This window comes from Perognathus longimembris, chromosome 4 (genome assembly GCF_023159225.1).
Source record: "Perognathus longimembris pacificus isolate PPM17 chromosome 4, ASM2315922v1, whole genome shotgun sequence".
Classification (NCBI taxonomy): Eukaryota; Metazoa; Chordata; class Mammalia; order Rodentia; family Heteromyidae; genus Perognathus; species Perognathus longimembris.
This window is the reverse complement of record NC_063164.1, coordinates 27,871,801-27,890,193: the sequence shown is the minus strand read 5'-3', so window position 1 is coordinate 27,890,193 and position 18,393 is coordinate 27,871,801. Positions and strand designations below refer to the sequence as shown.

At 40.1% G+C, this 18,393-nt stretch overlaps 2 protein-coding genes across 6 annotated transcripts in view; both read left to right on the top strand.

Moving 5' to 3' along the window:
* Window positions 1-17,011, top strand: part of Carf (calcium responsive transcription factor) — a 75,214-nt gene extending 58,203 nt beyond the window's left edge. The window contains exon 17 of the transcript XR_007210731.1: window positions 16,970-17,011. The gene's annotated coding sequence lies outside the window, so the exon portion shown is untranslated. The remainder of the gene's footprint in view (window positions 1-16,969) is intronic.
* Nbeal1 (neurobeachin like 1) overlaps window positions 10,306-18,393 on the top strand; it is a 151,281-nt gene continuing 143,193 nt past the window's right edge. For 4 of the 5 annotated variants that reach the window (XM_048344930.1, XM_048344927.1, XM_048344929.1 and 1 more), the window contains exons 1-2: window positions 10,389-10,560; window positions 11,475-11,756. In XM_048344930.1, the coding sequence (XP_048200887.1) occupies window positions 11,706-11,756 (51 nt within the window). In that variant the 5' untranslated portion in view covers window positions 10,389-10,560; window positions 11,475-11,705. Of the gene's footprint in view, window positions 10,347-10,388; window positions 10,561-11,474; window positions 11,757-18,393 lie in introns of those variants that run through there. The other variant, XM_048344926.1, reaches the window with a different exon arrangement.

The following is an 18,393-nucleotide window of genomic DNA, read 5'->3' as shown; positions in this document are numbered from 1 at the left end:
GTAATTTTTTATTCATGAGATCTTTTCATTTCCATGGAAACACTGAGGTCAATTTAAATTTTTAAATATACTAGGTTATGTTTCCATTGACTTCTAACTATGACTAGAAAACACAGAAAGCTAGAGCTGTACCTATTTCCAGTTTAGAAAACATAAAAAGAAAAAACAATTAAAAGGATTCTGACTTTCATTTAGTTATAACCTTTAGCTGTGCATTTGATTATTTCTAATTTTCTCTTAAGCCCATCCTCTGGTTTTATATTCAGTAAATTCCTACAGTTTTGACAGAAATTAAACATGGAAATGGAATGCTTAATAAACAAAGATCTTTCCCTTCCATCCCTGCAAGAAGTCTATTGTAATAGAGTATGAAAAAGTGAATATATATGTAGTTTATTTCAAGAATACTTTAAACAATTGTAAAGAATTTTCTACTTGATGATATAATGAAGCTCCTTATTATATACAATTTAATATACAGCAATAAAATGAGAAATATGAAGCCAGAAAAAAATTTACTTTAGTTATTATTAAAGCTTAATATGTGTCAAATTGTCAGCAGTAACTAATTATGAGACTATTTTCTCCTATGAAGTTTATTTATTTATTTATTTTTTTACTTATATTGTTTGCCAGTCCTGGACCTTGAACTCGGGGCCTGAGCACTGTCCCTGGCTTCTTTTTGCTCTAGGCTAGCACTCTGCCAACTTGAGCCACAGCACCACTTCTGGCCTTTTCTACATATGTGGTGCTGAGGAATTGAACCCAGGGCTTCATGTATGTGAGGCAAGCAAGCACTCTTGCCATATTCACAGCCCCTGAATTTTATTACTATTAAACTTTTGCTGTATGGAAAAGTGAAACCCTATGAGTCATAGCTATAATCATTTATCCCCAAATTCTAGATCTCATCATTTTAATACAACTAAAGTAATCATTATTAATCCACTTCATTGCTCCAATAGGAAAAATAAAAGGAACAAATCAAATGAATAAGTCATCAAAACAAGTCATCTTCTAAAAAACTGATAACACCGTGTCAGATATAGTTCTTAAGCATGCTAATAGATTTACTTTGAGAAACACCTTGGTTTTGTGTGTGTGTGTGTGTGTGTGTGTGTGTGTGAGAGAGAGAGAGAGAGAGAGAGAGAGAGAGAGAGAGAGAGAGAGAGAGAGAGAGAGAGAGAGAGAGAGAGAGAGAGAGAGAGAGACCTGGGACTTGAACTCAGTGGACTGAGCATGGTCTCTAAGCATTTTTCCCCCTCAAAGCTAGTACTCTACCATTTGAGCCACACTTGCAGTTCCGGCTTTTTGCAGGTATATTAAAGATAAGAATCTCACAGACTTTGCTTCTCAGGCTGGCTTTGAACCTCAATCTACAGATCTTAGCCTCCTGAGTTGCTAGAATTGTAGGCATGAGCTTACTGCAGAAAATATAAGGAAAATGAATTGAGAAGTATGATAATACAAAATACACAGCAATAGAGATTCTTTCCTTCTTAATACAGTATTACAAGGTAGATCCTTGTTTTCAAGGAGACCATAGTTAAAAAGAAAACCCACAAATGCTCAGGATGCATAAAGTCTAAACACAACTAGTAGTCTGTGGGTCTGAGGGAGAGCTTCTTTGTATCAACTGAGTGGTACAGTGAGCATGGAATATTTTTTTAACCACACATTCAAAAGTGTGTGTCATAAAGCATGAATAACACAGACTTACTGTATTACTGTTGAAACATTCCTTGATACCTAGTAGGTAAAGAGCTCTCAAGTAGCCATTTGAATTTGAAACAGAGCAGCTGATCTTTAAGAATGCTTCTTTCTTAGAATAAGACTTGTCTTACAAGCACAACATTTTCTTCACAGTTTTGTGAAAGGACAGAATTTAAAAAGAAAAATGCTATTTTTAAACAACAACAACAATGAAACTCCTATAATTTCCTTTTTCTTCTTGATTAAAGAATTTTCCTCCATTGTGGAATGTAAAAGTCTTAAATTACAATTAACTTCTCAGCCACCATGTGGAGTTCATTATAGATGAAAGTGAAGTGGTTTACTTTTATGCTTCAACTTATGTATGGGGGGAGGGAAGTGTGTGTGTATGTGTGTGTGTGTGTGTGTGTGTGTGTGTGTGTGTGTGTTGTTTTGGGCAAGATATCACATATTTTGACCTGTTACACCCCTACTTAACAAGTCTAAGTTTATACAGAATGAAATCTAAATCATTAAGAAACCCACTGCATGCTGGTTGCAGCTTATATTCTCCCATGTTTATCTCTGCTGCTCCTACCTCAGGTAGGCAGGTTAAACAAGTTGTACTCTTCTCAAAATTCAGAAGATAATTTCCTCAGCAGCCAAGCTCTTAATGCATTCTCTCTTTTTTTTTTTTTTTTGGCCAGTCCTGGGCCTTGGACTCTGGGCCTGAGCACTGTCCCTGGCTTCTTCCCGCTCAAGGCTAGCACTCCGCCACTTGAGCCACAGCGCCGCTTCTGGCCATTTTCTGTATATGTGGTGCTGGGGAATCGAACCTAGGGCCTCGTGTATCCGAGGCAGGCACTCTTGCCACTAGGCTATATCCCCAGCCCTAATGCATTCTCTTTTTTCAGCTTATCCTTTCTGAATATCAGAATTCTAATTTTCCTTCCAGATCTATTTCCAGTGTATTCTCCAAAGAAACCATCCTTGGCTATAGTTATTGCGTGATGGTATCTCTCAGTAATGCTTTTACTTATTGATCTCATTTCTTTATTTTATTTGCTTCTTAGTCCTGAGTGCTAAAGATGTTGTTAGAGTAAGTATTTGTGAAGAAAGCAGGTGCCATTAATGTTCAATATGGCTAGGTGGTATGATTTTTGTTTTTCTCTTTTACAAGTTAGCTGTTTTCTGAACCAGTTGTTTTCATCTATATGATATGGAGACTTCTATCTTGCAGTGTTAGTTTAAGAACTAGATAAGAAAGCTGTAAAGCACATAGTACTATGTACATAGTGTGTTCCACAAAGAGTTATTAGATACACTTGATTTTTAGTCTTCATTCTATTGATGGCCACCAATAGACAGTCTAGTGTTAGTTAATTTGTTCTTGTAGAACTAGATCACATTATTGAAGCTATTTTACCATCCTGTAAGTTGAATCTACCGTGCCTATCATGGGAGGCCTGAAAACATTTCGTATGATTACAGTATCCTAGGAACAGAAACTCTAGATAACGAGTTGTCCATTGGAGATAATTTGCAACACCCACCGGCACAGACATTTGGCCATGTCTGGAGACATTTTTGTTTATCATAACTTTCAAGATGCTACTAGTGTTTACTGGATAGAGGCTACAAATGCAGCCTCTGCATCCTACAGGGGTCAGGTTGGTTTCCTGCAACAAAGATTTATCCAGTCCAGAACTGGATAAATGTTAGATCTGAGAAACCCTGCTCTAAACTTATCACATTAAACACTGAAAAGATAGCATACTTTATGGATTTCTGGATTCTAATTCTAGTTCTATCTACTACATTTGAATTGACATGCTGTACAACAAGGTAATCAATCCCTCTGAACTTCCAATTTTAAATAGCCATTTAACTTATCTTTTCTATACCCTATGTTTCTAACTATACAAATTATTTCTGGGATACCACTGTCCAATACAGTAGCCATTAGCCACATTTTGCTAATAAAATAAATTAAAATGAACCATTTCTTAGTTGAACAAGCCATATTTCAATTGTTCAATATGGCTAGCCCCCATGAAATTGAACAACATAGATGTAGAACAATTCTGTCATTGCAGAAATCGCTACTAGACTATGCTGGTCTAGAGGCTTAGATTCAGGCACCAGCCTTTTAGAAAATACTAAAAATGGAAACATTAAATTACAACCAGTATAATCATAATGAGTGCTTTCATGAGCATGTCTGACAGTATGGTATCTACTAAAAGAGAAATAGACAGTACATCCAATATCTAGGAGCTTGGAAGACTAACCCAAGAACAACTAAAGAGTTGAATAGACAAGGCTATTCTATTCTTTTTACAATGCCAGCCCTCAAAAGAAACACTTCACAAGAACTTAAACTGTAATTGGAGTTCTAGGACACACAGGCCCAACTTCAGGGGTTCTATATGTTAGGTCCAGTTAGTCTCTCCACTATTCCAAATAGAGATAAAAGAAGTGTGATGGGTAGAGGAAAGAAATTTATTATATGGCACCAGCAACCACAGGAAGAGGCAAAGTAAGCAGTTTGGCTATCTTTGGGCTACAAACATGAACTTTGGGTTTAAACAGAAGCAGCATTTGGCAAGGGTGAGAGGTGCACATAATTAAATAATCCCAGGCATAATATGGTCTCATTAATATTGTTTTTCAGTTCTGGCTCCTTTATGTCTTCTGGAGAAGTTATTAACGCTGTTATCACTTGAGGGGAGAAATCTGGTTTCTGTGAGATGATTACTTTCTCCAGGGGGCACCTTCATCTTTATAGTAACATCATCATAAGAGTTTGTTAGGGAAAGCCATATTCTATGAGCCTTTGCCTACCCTTTCCTTGGGGAGTAGTCTCAAGCTCTCACTCTTATAAAGATGTTATGGAACAATCCTGTCCTTCCTAGATTCCAAGGTAACTGAAAGGTGGCTACAAGGTGACTGTAGAACCATTTTATCTGAACAAAAACAATCTGAGAGAAGTGAAATGCCCAATACTATTCAGCTCTAGCCATGTAAGAGAAGGGAAAAGCTAACTCTAGTCTGTGCTAATCATTCTTCCTCACCCAAAGTGGGAAAAAAAAAACAGAGATACTTGTGAATTCACAGATCAGAGGCACAGATTCACTAAAAGACTAAGATATGCCAGGCACTGGTGGCTCACACCTGTAATCCTAGCTACTCAGAAGGCTGAGATCATGGTTCAAAGGCAGCCTGGGCAGAAAAGTCCTTATAAGACTCTTACCTCCAATTACCTACCAGAGAACTGGAAGTGGAGCTGTGGTTCAAAGTGGCAGGTGCTAGCCTTGAGCAAAAGAGCCCAGCGGACAGCTTCCAGGACCTGAGTTCAAGCCCCTTGACAGGCAAAAAAAAAAATGACTAAAATCCAATGACCAATGACAAAACTATAGCAAGCTTTTCTATTCCTTGACACATTACCAGCACACCGCTAAATATCTATGTCTTGAAGTTGCATTTACTCGTCCATCATGTCAAGAATAAAACCAGAAACAACACTAGAAGGCAAAAAACACAATTTTAAGTGATGGGGCTGGGATCTAGAGCAGACTTATATGAAAGGGATGAAAGAATTACCATTATTTTTTTTGTGGTCTTGAGGTTTGTGCTTGTTAGGCAGGTATTCTAATACTTGAGCCACACCTCCGGCCATTTTTACTTTAGGTTAGTTTCTAGATACAGTCTCTTTTTGCCTGGAGTATCCTGGGACTGCAATCCTCCTCCCTCATCCTTTTGTGTAGCTGGTCTCAAAAGCACGCACCACTGCATGGAGCTTGACTGGTGAGAAAAGGTCTTGCTAACTTTTTTCTCCTGAGTAGATGGGATTACAGAAATGATTTAAACAACAACAACAACAACTGTGATTATACTCAGGGTTTTAAGAGATAACATACACAGCATGCAAAAGCCTAGGCAATGTGTGAACAGAGGAATGGAAATTCTAAGGCTCACAAAGGAATGCTAGATGAAAAACACTGTAACAGAAATGAAGAGTGCTCATTAGTAGACTAAGGGAAGATGGACTCATTAGTACACTTTAGAGGCTGAGGAAAAAAAATTCCCAATTTGAGAATATGGCATCGAAATTTACAAACAAAGAGAAAAAGAACATCCAAGAAAAATGAACTAACTATAAAAATCGTAGATCCGTGTAATGGAAGTTCTAAAAGGAGAAAAAAGAAAAGAAGAAATATTTGAAGCAATAATAACTGAGACTCTTTCTCACATTGATGACACCAATTTATCCTCCAAGAACCTCAGAGAACAAAGATAGGAGTTAGGAAAGTGTAGCTTGAAGAATAAAATCTAGTCATGTGCCTCCATCTCTGCCTATAAAAACTGTTCTACCTAGAGGATTTGAGTATCTTCTTCATTTGGTGAGGCAGAGTGAAAATGGTTGCATGCAGGCAACCATGATACTACAGATGGCACTACATATTTGGTAAATGTAATTTATTTGTTCTGCATCATGATGAAACATAACCCTAACAGCATAATTCATCTATACCGGAGCTAGAGCCAGATGTCAGGGCTTCATACAGGGCAAGTGTTTGACCATTGAGTGACACCTCAGCCCTCCTTAAATATTTTGTGTGGGAGAAAAAGAAGAAAGTAATAGGAATAGTCCTATTGCCTTGACAGACGTGTATCCTGTTGTTAATTAATTTAGTGGGATGCTACGGTTTTGTGTGATGATGTAAATTGAAACTTGGTGAGGTAAATTGAACTTTCTAACCCTCTTTTATCTGAGAAGCTATTTGAACACAAGAGCATCCAATGCACTCAGGAGGAGCCATATAGGTGAATGTGAACCTTTCCCCCCCCCCATAAAAACCAGGATGCTTTTAATATATAACAGCCCAAACTATTTTAGAAGCTGCTAAGTCACGGTCTTATTACAAAAATGTATCCTTGGGGTAGTAAATGCATGTACCCTGGAGTATAACAGAAGAAAAGTAGCTGTAGTGTCACTGATGGAGAGAAATCCAAGTGTTGTTAAAGGTTCAATTTGTGAAACTAAAACTTATGTCTATTTTTGGAACTAATCAGAAACCTTAGCTGAGGAAGACTATTGGCTTCTTGCTGACACCTATATGCTACTTAAGTGAGGCAGAATTTACCAGACTCAAAAAGAGTCAGAGCTGGGCATGGTGGTGCAACTCTGTAATCCCAGCATTTGGGAGGCTGAGGCTGGAGAATTAAGAGTTCAAAGCCAGCCTTAGCAACTTATACTCTATTCACAAACAAAACTGAAGAAGGACCTGGGATCGACACTAGTAGAATCTCTAGAGACAATATGAAAACTGTCCTCCTTTTCTCCTCTTCTAATGGCGAAGCCAAGGCCTGCTCCAATGATGTAGATACCAGCTCTTTTGCTGACATGATGTAGTTGTCTCTTAGTTCTAATTACAATAACTCAAGGCCTACTTTATGTTGCAATTGATTTGGTGTCATAACCACAGACTATGTTTTTTCACTGTGTGAATGAATATGAGAATAGGTAGACAATGAAAATCTATCAGTAGTACCATCTCTAAAACAAAGCTTAATGCAGCTGGGTGCTTGTGGGTGCTGAAGCTTGCAGTCCTAGCTCTCAGGAGTTGAGATCTGAGGATCACCATTGGACTATCAAGGACTATCTGCTATGTAGGGCAATGAAGTCGGTGAGACTTTTATCTTCAATTAACTACCAGAAAGCCAGAAGTGGAGCTGTGGCTCAGGTACTAGCCTTGAGCTAAAAAGCTCAGAGACAGCAGGGGAGGGAAATGGGGAGGAGGGAGAGTGAAAGAAAAATGAGGGAAGAGGTAACAAGTTTGATCAGAAATGTACTCACTGGCTTTTGCGTGAAACTATGACCCCCTCTGTACATCACTTTGACAATAAATAAATAGATAGATAGATAGATAGATAGATAGATAGATAGATAGATAAAAGCTCAGAGACAGTGCTCAGGGCCTGCCTTCAAATCCCAGGATTGGCATGTGCACACACACACACACACACACACACACACATGCAATGCAATTTCTATTATAATCGAAGTGTGGGCTATGAATTGGCAGCACTGGCATCATTTGGGAGCTTAGTAGGCCCTTGATATACTAAATCCCAGGCCTCCTAAACCACATTTTAAGATTTTCTAAGTGATAAGCATGCATTTAAAAGTCAGAAAACCAGTTCTACGGGGTATGGTTCAAGTGGTAGCATGCTTGGCTGAGTGGGAGGCCCTGAGTTCAAATCCCGCTGCTGAAAAAAACAATCAAGAAAATCAAGAAGTAATGTGTTCATATATTACCTTTGTTTAAAGGTAACAAACTAGTAATTATTACTTTATGCCGTAATTTAAACATTGATAAATTTATGTTTTATAGTTTTATAAAGAGCAACACCCTGTAGCATATCAATCTATGGGAAAACTGGAGATGAAAGGATATAAAAACTTAAAGTGAAACAGATAATTTCATTCATATAGTCTACAAATCTTTATTGAACTCCTATTGTGCATAAGGCATTGTTCAAGGACCTAAAATTACAGCAGTGAACAAAGTGGTGGTTTCATTTTACTATGAGGGAACATACACAATGGACAAATTATATATCAGCCAATAAGTGCTACAGTGAAAAATAGAGTAAAGAGAAAGTGAGCATACTATTTCATGAAGAGACTTTGAGAACACTTCAGGAACAAGGTAACAAGCACAGCTTCAAGAGTTCACAGACATCTGGGTAAAAGAGCATTGCTGACAGGGAAGAAAGCTGGAGTGTGCTTTGTGCACATGAAGAGAAGCAAGAAAGGTAAGGGAATACAGGAATAGATGGAAAACGCTGAGAGGCAATTGTAGGAGGAAAACCCAGTAGGTCCCTGCAGGCCTTTTCAAATGAGATGATAAGTCATTGGAGCATTTGTAGCAGAGAAGTGACATTTTATTTCTGTCTTAAAAACTCTCATTGCTATATTGACAACAAGCCATGCAATCGGATGTTTAGATAGAGGCAGAGAGAAAAGTGGAAAGACTATTCCAATAACTCAAGAAAGATTTAAAGTACAGGGGGTGGGGGGGGAGTATGGAGAACTGATTACATCCCAGTATATTTAGATTGGCTTTCAAGTATATGAGAAATATGGAAAGTTCACATCCTGGGTTAATGTGAGCATCTGGAGAAATGGAATATGAATTACTAAAATGGGGGGATTTAATGGAAAGAACAGCCCTTTCTTTTCAGTGCTATGGAGATTTGCCCCAGGTTCTCATGAACACTAAGTAGCACCATTGAACTATGTACTCCAGCCCCTTCCCTTGCAGCTTTAATAAGTTTCACTTGACTGCTAGATGACAAAGGAGATATGCTTAATGTAAAATGTAATCTCCAATATCTAAACCCTAAGGCATAAATTGCAAGCAACAACTTTCAACTCGGACATTTGGTGGAGTGAAAGCAACTATTGAGAATAGTAAAGGAATGGGCTTGGCTATGCCCTAGTAAAACTTCAAACACTTGGGTTTTGCCTGGTTAAAATATTTTTGTCACAAGTTAATTTTATTTATTTTTGCCAGTCCTGGGACTTGAACTCAGGACCTGAGCACTGTCCCTGGCTTCTTTTTGCTCACCACTTGAGCTCTACCACTTGAGCTACAGCGTCACTTCTGGCCTTTTCTATATATGTGGTGTTGAGGAATTGAACCCAGGGCTTCATGTATACGACTCAAGCAGTCTACCACTAGGCCACATTCCCAGCCCCACAAATTTATTTCAATTTTTGTCAGTCGATTTGCAAACAGTATCCTAAATATCTACTATCTGACTCTTTATGACAAGTTTGCAGACTCAATAGTTGAAACAATGGTATTATAGTTAATCATCTTTTTTTTGGCTGAGTTATGGTATATGGGGATTCATTTTACTAGTATACTTGTGTGTGCCTCGTGCGTGTGTGCATGTGTGTGTGTGTTATGCTCAGTGGGGATCGAACCCAGGACATCATGCACGCTAAGCATGAACTCTACTCCTGAGATACTTCTAGTTTACTTTTGTAAATGCTTGAAATCTTTCACAATACAAAATTTCAAACGCATGTAGGTTTAAAAGGTGCCCTCTTAAAAGGTGCGGTTAAAGACAGCAAACCCCTCTGCAACTCCTGTGAAGCTAGTGAATGCAGCGGACCAAGGCCTGTTCTTATCCGGAAAGCTCAATGATAAACTTGAAGCTGGGCGATTGGAAAGTACGAGGCACAGACACAACGAGGCAAAGGACTTTCCTTTGGGGGTGTTGTCTTTTTATATTACTGCAAGCTCCAGAACCAACCCGACTACTACAAAGTACTCTGAAGGAAACATCCTCCAGTCAGGACCGCAGGACTCCCTACGCTCAGCTGATTGGCGGAAATGACGTAATCAGCCGGTAACACCATTCGCCCCACTTAGCAGGGGCGGGGCGGGATACCTACGTCAGCACGTCAGTCGTCACGTTCAGCCCGGAGAATCCCGGTGCAGGAGCCCAGCCCCGCGGAGGTCTTGCAGGCGAGCTCTGCTGACTGCGGCTGCGCAGGTATTTGGGGGCGGAGCTTCTTCTCACCCCGCCCCTGCCCGACAAGCTGGACTACTGAAGAAACGCTGCCGGAGGCCGAGGTAAATCCTCAGCGGCCGGAATGATTAGCCGAGGGGCCGCCCCGCCTCTGGCTCCTCCCACTCTCGCGCCCCTCCTGGTGCCGCAGCCGCCCCGCCCCCGTGCCCCGCCCGGCGGGCTGTGAGGTGACACGGGGCTCTGCCTCGGGAAGGGGCGAGGGCAGCGTGTGGGCCCGGCTGGGCGGCGGCGGTGGCTGCGGGCCCCTGTGTGAGCTCGGTGAGGGGAAGCGGGGGGCCGGGCCGAGGAAGCCGCGTGGCCGGGAGCGGGAGGGTCCCCGGAGCGGAAGGGCCCGGGTGATTGGGGGGGGCCGAGGGGCTACGGAGTGAGGGGTGGCAGGGAGGGGGCGAGGCAGTCCCGGGGCGAGCCCGGCCGCGGGCGGCTCCTCCACCTCGCCCCGCCCCGCGTCTAAAGTTTTCTCCTCAGCTTCTGGCACCCTGAAAAGTTTGCCTTGGCGTTGGTTGTCTTGGGATGCGGGGAGGCGGGGGGAAGGTAAAGGTCCCCCCCACACACACTGGCTAACGCGGGTTTTTCTGGGACGTTCTCTGCGTGCTCTCTGCCCCTTCCGGAGTTGGAAGGCCCGGTAGGGAGGGCAGGTGGGCAGGTGGCCTTTCCGAGTCTCAGGACTGCTAAAACAAACAAGCCGGGCATTCCTCCGCCCTCCCCCACGCCCTGCCCTGCCCGGCCGAGCAGCCAGCGTACCCCTCCACTTTTAAATAGCAGACCAGAAAGTTCTAAGATACTTCATGTGTTTCAAGTATGTCTTGGAAATACCGTTCCCCTCTGTTGATAGAAAATCTGTGAGTGGGAAAAGGAGTTCTTGCCCTTTGTTTTCACTTCATGCATATATATATATAGTGTGTGTGTGGGGGGGGGTGGTGGGAGGGTGGGGGGGGGAGGTTTGTGGATCTGTCCTAGAGAGTTTCAGGACTTCATATTGCTGTTGCATATCATGTTGGTACCCATGCTTTCCTGAAACCTAAGCTATAAACTGCAATTAGTGTAAAAGTTTATACTGTTGGAGTTATGGCAAGTGAAAAAGATAAATCTTCTCTCGTTTCTGATAAGGATAGATATTTCTAATGCGACATTTTATCTGAACAAATCTTTGGGTATTTTTTTCTTTTTCACAGATTTATTTCCTATCAGCCACTGATGAAGAGATATCTATATATGTGTTGGAGTGACTGCTAGAACTCCCTTTTATTGGCCAGAGACGGTCCACTTGTTTCACTAATTTTTGTTTTCCCTACTGCTTTGAGCTTTTCTGTAATGGCTGAGAAACTTGGAAAATAAAATGAACGTGCTGTGGTCTTGAACATAATTTTTTGAGGAAAAATTAAAGTGCCAGAGTGAAAGCCACAATGGCATCCAGAGAGAGGCTCTTTGAACTTTGGATGCTTTATTGTACAAAGGTAACTGCTTTCCTTTTTTATTTCTGTGCTTTAAAATACTTGATTATAAGGTGTTGCGCCTATTCTTGTTATATCTTTATTTAATGGATAATAATGTATTCATACTCATAGACCCAAACTTAAGAACATGTAAGGAATATTCTGTTTCCAACTGGTGTGTGTGTGTGTGTGTGTGTGTATGTATGTGTGTATGTGTGGATATGTGTATGTGTTTCTGTCCTGGGGCTTGAACTTGGCCCAGGCTCTGTCCCTGAGCTTTTTGTGATCAACTTGAGCCACAGGTATACTTTCATCTTTTAGATAGTTTGTTAAAGAAAAATGTCTCATAAATCCTGGCTGGGTTTGAACTGTGATTCTCAGATCTCAGTTTCCTGAGTAGCTAGGATTACAGGCATGAGCCATTGTTGTTTCCCACTTTTTCATGTTTGACTATATACACAATATTGTCACACTGTTAAAAACTTAAATGTGTGTTTTTGGTACTTTAACCTCAAAATTATGTAAGTAAAATAGCATGTCCTTAATAAAATTTCCTGCTGTTATTTCCTCCCTTAAGTGGGCGGGGGGGGGGGGGTAGCAGATATTTTTGTGAGAAGGGTCATTGAACACTTTTGCTTTTTTGTTGGTCATGGGGCTTGAACTCAGGGCTTGGGCTCTGTCCCTGAGCTCTTTTGCTCAAGGTTATCTCTCTACCACTTTGAGCCAGTGCCACTTCCAGTTTTCTGGTGGTTAATTGGAGATAAGAACTTGATTCTCAGATCTCAGCCTCCTTAGTAGCTGGGATTACAGAGCTACCAGTGCTCAGCTTCATTGAACACTTTTCTCATCAACCTTTTAAATTGTATACAAAAGTTTGGGCTGAGGATATGGCCTAGTGGCAAGAGTACTTGCCTCCTGTACATGAGGCCCTGGGTTCAATTCCCTAGCACCACATATATTGAAAATGGCCATAAGTGGCTCTGTGGCTCAAGCGGCAGAGTGCGGTCCTTGAGCAAAAAGAAGCCAGGGACAGTGCTCAGGCCCTGAGTCCAAGCCCCAGGACTGGCCAAATAAATAAATAAATACTTTGATACAAAAGTTATTAAGGTGCTTACTAATACTGTGTTACCACTTAAGAGCTTTGTTTCACTGACCATCACTAACAGTTATGTGATATTGTAATTACCCTTCTTACTGATGAGAAAACTGATAGAAGAATGAACCTAGATAGAACTCAGTGGAGCCTGACTCTAAGATTTTTTGTTTCTGTCATTTAGAAGTAAATTTCTTTTCTTCCTTTGAGTTTTAACACAGTAGGTTTGATTTTAGGTTTTTGAGAAGGGTAGTACTTAAAAACATGCTTTTCAAGTGAGGAGCTATAGTACTACTTTGAAAGTACTGGCAGGAGTGAGAGGAACACCCTTCATCTACTAAAGTTAACTTAGTGTGGTCAAGTGCTCAAGTCAAATTCTATTTTGGCATCATCCCTTCAGGCTCCTTTTTTTTTTTTTAATACTTCCAGCTGTTTAAACAAAAGCAAATTATTCTTTGACAATAATCTCATTTATCTGTAATATTAAATTTTAGAGGTCAGGTTGGAATGAATATTCTTTTGCTTCCTGAGTTTGATAGCTTATATAATTACCAAAGGAATTATACCATGAGACATTTAATATGGATTTTTAAAAGTTGCTTTTTTTTTTTTTTTTTTTTTTTTGCCAGTCCTGGGGCTTGGACTCAGGGCCTGAGCACTGTCCCTTGCTTCTTTTTGCTCAAGGCTAGCACTCTACCACTTGAGCCACAGCGCCACTCCTGGCCTTTTCTATATATGTGGTGCTGAGGAATTGAACCCAGGGCTTCATGTATGTGAGGCGGGCACCCTTGCCTCTAGGCCATATTCCTAGCCCTAAAAATTGCTTTTAATTTTGTGTAATTTAATACCTTTTTAAAAATAGAGTCCTTTCAATAAAGGAGGAATCCAGTTTACCAGACACTTGAAAAGTCACTAACGTATGTTAACCAACAATAAAAAGGAAATTTTAGTTTGAGTGTTCACTAATTTGAGAATGATTTATTAAACAGTACATTAAAACTACTGTCACTTTGAAAGGACACAAAGTAAATGAAGTTACATTATGTTATGTTGTTTCCAGGAAGATTTAATTTTTCATATAAGTAATATAGTGCATATTGAAAAGAAGATTGTTTATTGGTACACACTGAATTTTCTTACTGCATTTCAGATAAACATGAATGTTTATTTTTTTATTTTTATTTTTTTTGCCAGTCCTGGGGCTTGGACTCAGGGCCTGAGCACTGTCCCTGGCTTCTTCTTGCTCAAGGCTAGCACTCTGCCACTTGAGCCACAGCGCCACTTCTGGCCGTTTTCTATATATGTGGTGCTGGGGAATCGAACCCAGGGCCTCATGTATATGAGGCAAGCACTCTTGCCACTAGGCCATATCCCAAGCCCAACATGAATGTTTATTTTAGAATGTTATTGTAAATAACGAAGGCCCATTGCATCAAGTTTTTTTTTAATAATTTTAATTTTTACGTGATGCTTGGGATCCCTGTACTCAAGACTATCTCTTTGGACAGGAAGATAAATTCCATTTTTAGATTTAAGACGAAATCATTTATGTATTTACATGATTTATTTAAGACAATGAATTTAATGTTTCATTTGTTCATAGATAGTATATACTAATTAGATAATAACCTTCTCTTCTGACCTCTTGACTCAGATAGCTAGCAAATAACAAACAACTACTAGATTTAAAATAACTCTCTGAGTCTGGATGAATGCCACATACACAGCTGGTCTCTGGGCTTTCTAGCCTATTGCTACTACTCTAGCACTTAGCGTTTCAAAACTACTTGGTTCCCCCTTCTCCCCCAGTCTTTCACCTGACAGACTTTTAAGATATTTTTATTTTGTTTTTTTGAAACATTTTTTAAAAGTTGTAAAAGGGGCTTTTATTTGTGGTATTTCCGTACATACTGTGATCAAATTCATCCCTCTAATCACTCCATCTCTTCTGATGAATTTTCAGATGGCTTTAAGACTGTTCATATCTTTTTTTTTTTTCTAGTCCTTGGGCTTGAACTCAGGGCCTGAGCACTGTCCCTGGCTTCTTTTTGCTCAAGGCTAACACTCTACCACTTGAGCCACAGCACCACTTCCAGCTATTTCTGTTTATGTGGTGTTGAGGAATTGAACTCAGGGCTCATGCATGCAAGGCAAGCACTCTACCACTAAGCTATATTCCTAGCCCTCTTCATATTCTCAGCCCTGTTCATACCTTCTTATAAATTGTTTTTTCTGTAACTTACTTGTAAGAACTTCTCAGAATTCTTTGTGAACTTAAAATTGTAAAATCTTGACCCTGCTATTTTCTTTCCCCATTGTTTGGGTCAGTATTTATTAAACAGTACATGCATTATATTTTAGTGGGTATTGGTGTTTGAACTCCAACCCTCTCTTGATACCCCATCCCCATCATGGCTGGTGCTCTAAGTCACACCTCTACTTCTGGCTTTTTGCTGGTTAATTGGAGATAAGAATAGTCTTCCAGATTTCTTTGTTTGGGCTGTCTACTTAATCCTCAGTTCAGCCTCTTGAGTAGCTAGGATAGTAAGTGTGAGCCATGAGTTCCTTTTATCTTCTTTTGCATGTTCTTTTTTTGTTGTTGTTGAGGAAACCAGTCTTCACTTTTAGAGTTTTCTGTAATCTAAATTTTACTAAATGACCTTTATTTTACTTAAGTGTTTCTCTCTTTTGATGCTATTTTTGTGTGTTGGTCCTGGGGTTTGAACTCAGGTCCTGAGTGCTATACTTGAGCTTTTGTATTCAACTCTAACGGTCTACAACTTGAGCCACAACTCCTTTCCTACTTTTTGGTGATTATTGGAGATAAGAGTCTCACAGACTTTTCTGCCTGAGATGGCTTTGAACTGCGATCCTCAGATTTCAGCCTTTTGAGTAGCTAGGATTACAGGCATGAGCCACCTATATGGGTAGGTGTAGAGGCTTAACTAATTCAGAGTTGATTTGGGGCAAGGAAGGTTAGAATAATTCAGAAATGTAGCATTCATCAGCCTATGAGCATTATTTCATTAGTGTTTTACAGAATAGTTGTATTCTATTTCTCTCATTTATTATTGAAACAGAAATTGTCCTGTCATCAGTTATTGATGACAGTTACTTAAAAGGGAAGGCAGGCTGCATCATTGTCTGATCTCTGTTAGTTTTTAGAATAATGACCAGATTTACCAGTATTCTCCAGAAGTGACCAGTTGCTTTTCTTGACTATCAAGTTCATCTTAATGATTAAAATTTTTTAAATGTCTACCATTTTGCTGCCCTACTTGGTCTCCTTTGTACACAAAACCACACATACATACCTGATTAAAGAAGGCATCTTTGAAGAGCAGATTCTTTGCCATTGTGCTAACATTAGCATTGGTATTGCACAATGTATACCACTAGAGTGTTTTTTTGTAAAATGTTGTGGAAGTTGCTAGTGAACTTACAAAGTTTTGTAGTTGTGCCTTTGGGTTACACTGCTTGGTAAAAGGAATGCTAATGAGATGTATGTCTTCTAACTATCAGTGGGTTCATTTGCAAGCCTCAGTATTTGTGAATAAAATCTTTCAAGTAGAATTAAAATAAATGACTAGTTTCAGTTTTTACCCAGTGGATCCTTACAAAGCATACCCAGTATGTGGAAAGAAGCTGGGTAAAACACTATACTTCTTTTTCTTTAAAAGTATTTTAGCCAGGGGCCAGTGATTCATGCCTATAATCCTAGCTACTCAGGAGACTGAGATCTAAGGATTAAGGTTTGAAGCCAGTCCAGGCAGGAAAGTCCTTGAGACTTTTTAATCTCCAATTAACCACCAAAAAGCTAGAAGTGGTTCTGTGACTCAAGTGGTAGAGTGCTGGCCTTGAGCTAAAAAGCTCAGGGACAGTGCCTAGGCCCCGAGTTCAAGCCCTAAGCCAGGCACACACACATACACACACACACTTCACACACACAAACTTCATTTTAATTGAAGATCATCTATTTATGATTGGGTATACAGTGTGATATTCTGATACATGGTATACATATTACACCACATACTTATTTCCTTGTGTTCAGTTTGTTTTTACCTAACTTCATACCTTATTTATCTCACTTTGTCCTTCTAAGAATAGGGTTTAATTGCATTGTTAGAAATGTTTTTAGGGCTGGGAATATGGCCTAGTGGCAAGAGTGCTTGCCTTGTATACATGAAGCCCTAGGTTCCATTCCTCAGCAACACATATATAGAAAATGGCAAGAAGTGGCGCTGTGGCTCAAGTGGCAGAGTGCTAGCCTTGAGCAAAAAGAAGCCAGGGACAGTGCTCAGGCCCTGAGTCCAAGCCCCAGGACTGGCAAAAAAAAAAAAAAAAGAAATGTTTTTAATAGATTGTCAGCCTTACGTAGTTGTTTTTATATTACAAGCAGAATGATTGCCTGCTCATTCCTGTTCTTGGAAGAGTCTTTCACTAGAGTACAAGACCACTGATTCAAAGTATGTAAGGGAGCTGGGAATATGGCCTAGTGGCAAGAGTGCTCGCTTCAAAGTATGTAAGGCCTGTTGTGGTGGCTCACATCTCTAATCTCAGCATTTGGGAAGCTGAGACAAGAGATTTAAAGAGACTCAAGAGGTTCTAGCTTGACTACAGAGCAAGTTCCTGGTCAGACTGAACTATGTAGTAATATCTTGTCTCAAAAGACTGAAGCAAACATGGGCTGGGGATATAGCCTAGTGGCAAGAGTGCCTGCCTCGGATACACGAGGCCCTAGGTTCGATTCCCCAGCACCACATATACAGAAAACGGCCAGAAGCGGCGCTGTGGCTCAAGTGGCAGAGTGCTAGCCTTGAGCGGGAAGAAGCCAGGGACAGTGCTCAGGCCCTGAGTCCAAGGCCCAGGACTGGCCAAAAAAAAAAAAAAAAAGACTGAAGCAAACAAGCAATATGCTTCTCCTAAACAAAAAAATAATTATAATCTGAGCTTTTCTTGCCTCTAAATAGTCATCCCCACCCAGGGGCAAGGATTTGATTAACTGCGTTTTATATAGCTCTTATAAGTTAAACATTAATTTGAACAGGTTTAGTCTGGTATCTAAGTTTTAATCTAGTAGTTAATTACTTGTGTAGATATGCTTAAGTACAGAGGGCAAAATGACTTACTGCTTGACATTTAAAGATTTTTATGAACATAGTAGGCATTTATGGTTCATAATGTTATATGAACATTGGTACCATGTTCACTGTCTTTTCTTGTTCTTTCTTTCTTTTTTTTTTTGGCCAGTCCTGGGCCTTGAACTCAGGGCCTGAGCACTGTCCCTGGCTTCCTTTTTGCTCAAGGCTAGCACTCTGCCACTTGAGCCACAGCGCCCCTTCTGGCCATTTTCTGTATATGTGGTGCTGGGGAGTTGAACCCAGGGCCTCATGTATTCGAGGCAAGCTCTCTTGCCACTAGGCCATATCCCCAGCCCCTTTTCTTGTTATTTCTTAAGGTAGAAAAAAGTAGAGAACAAAATTTTACCTAGCTTTATACCAACTTTTTGGAATTTATGTATTTGCACAGAAAGGCTTATATATCTTAAACTGTGTCCATTGC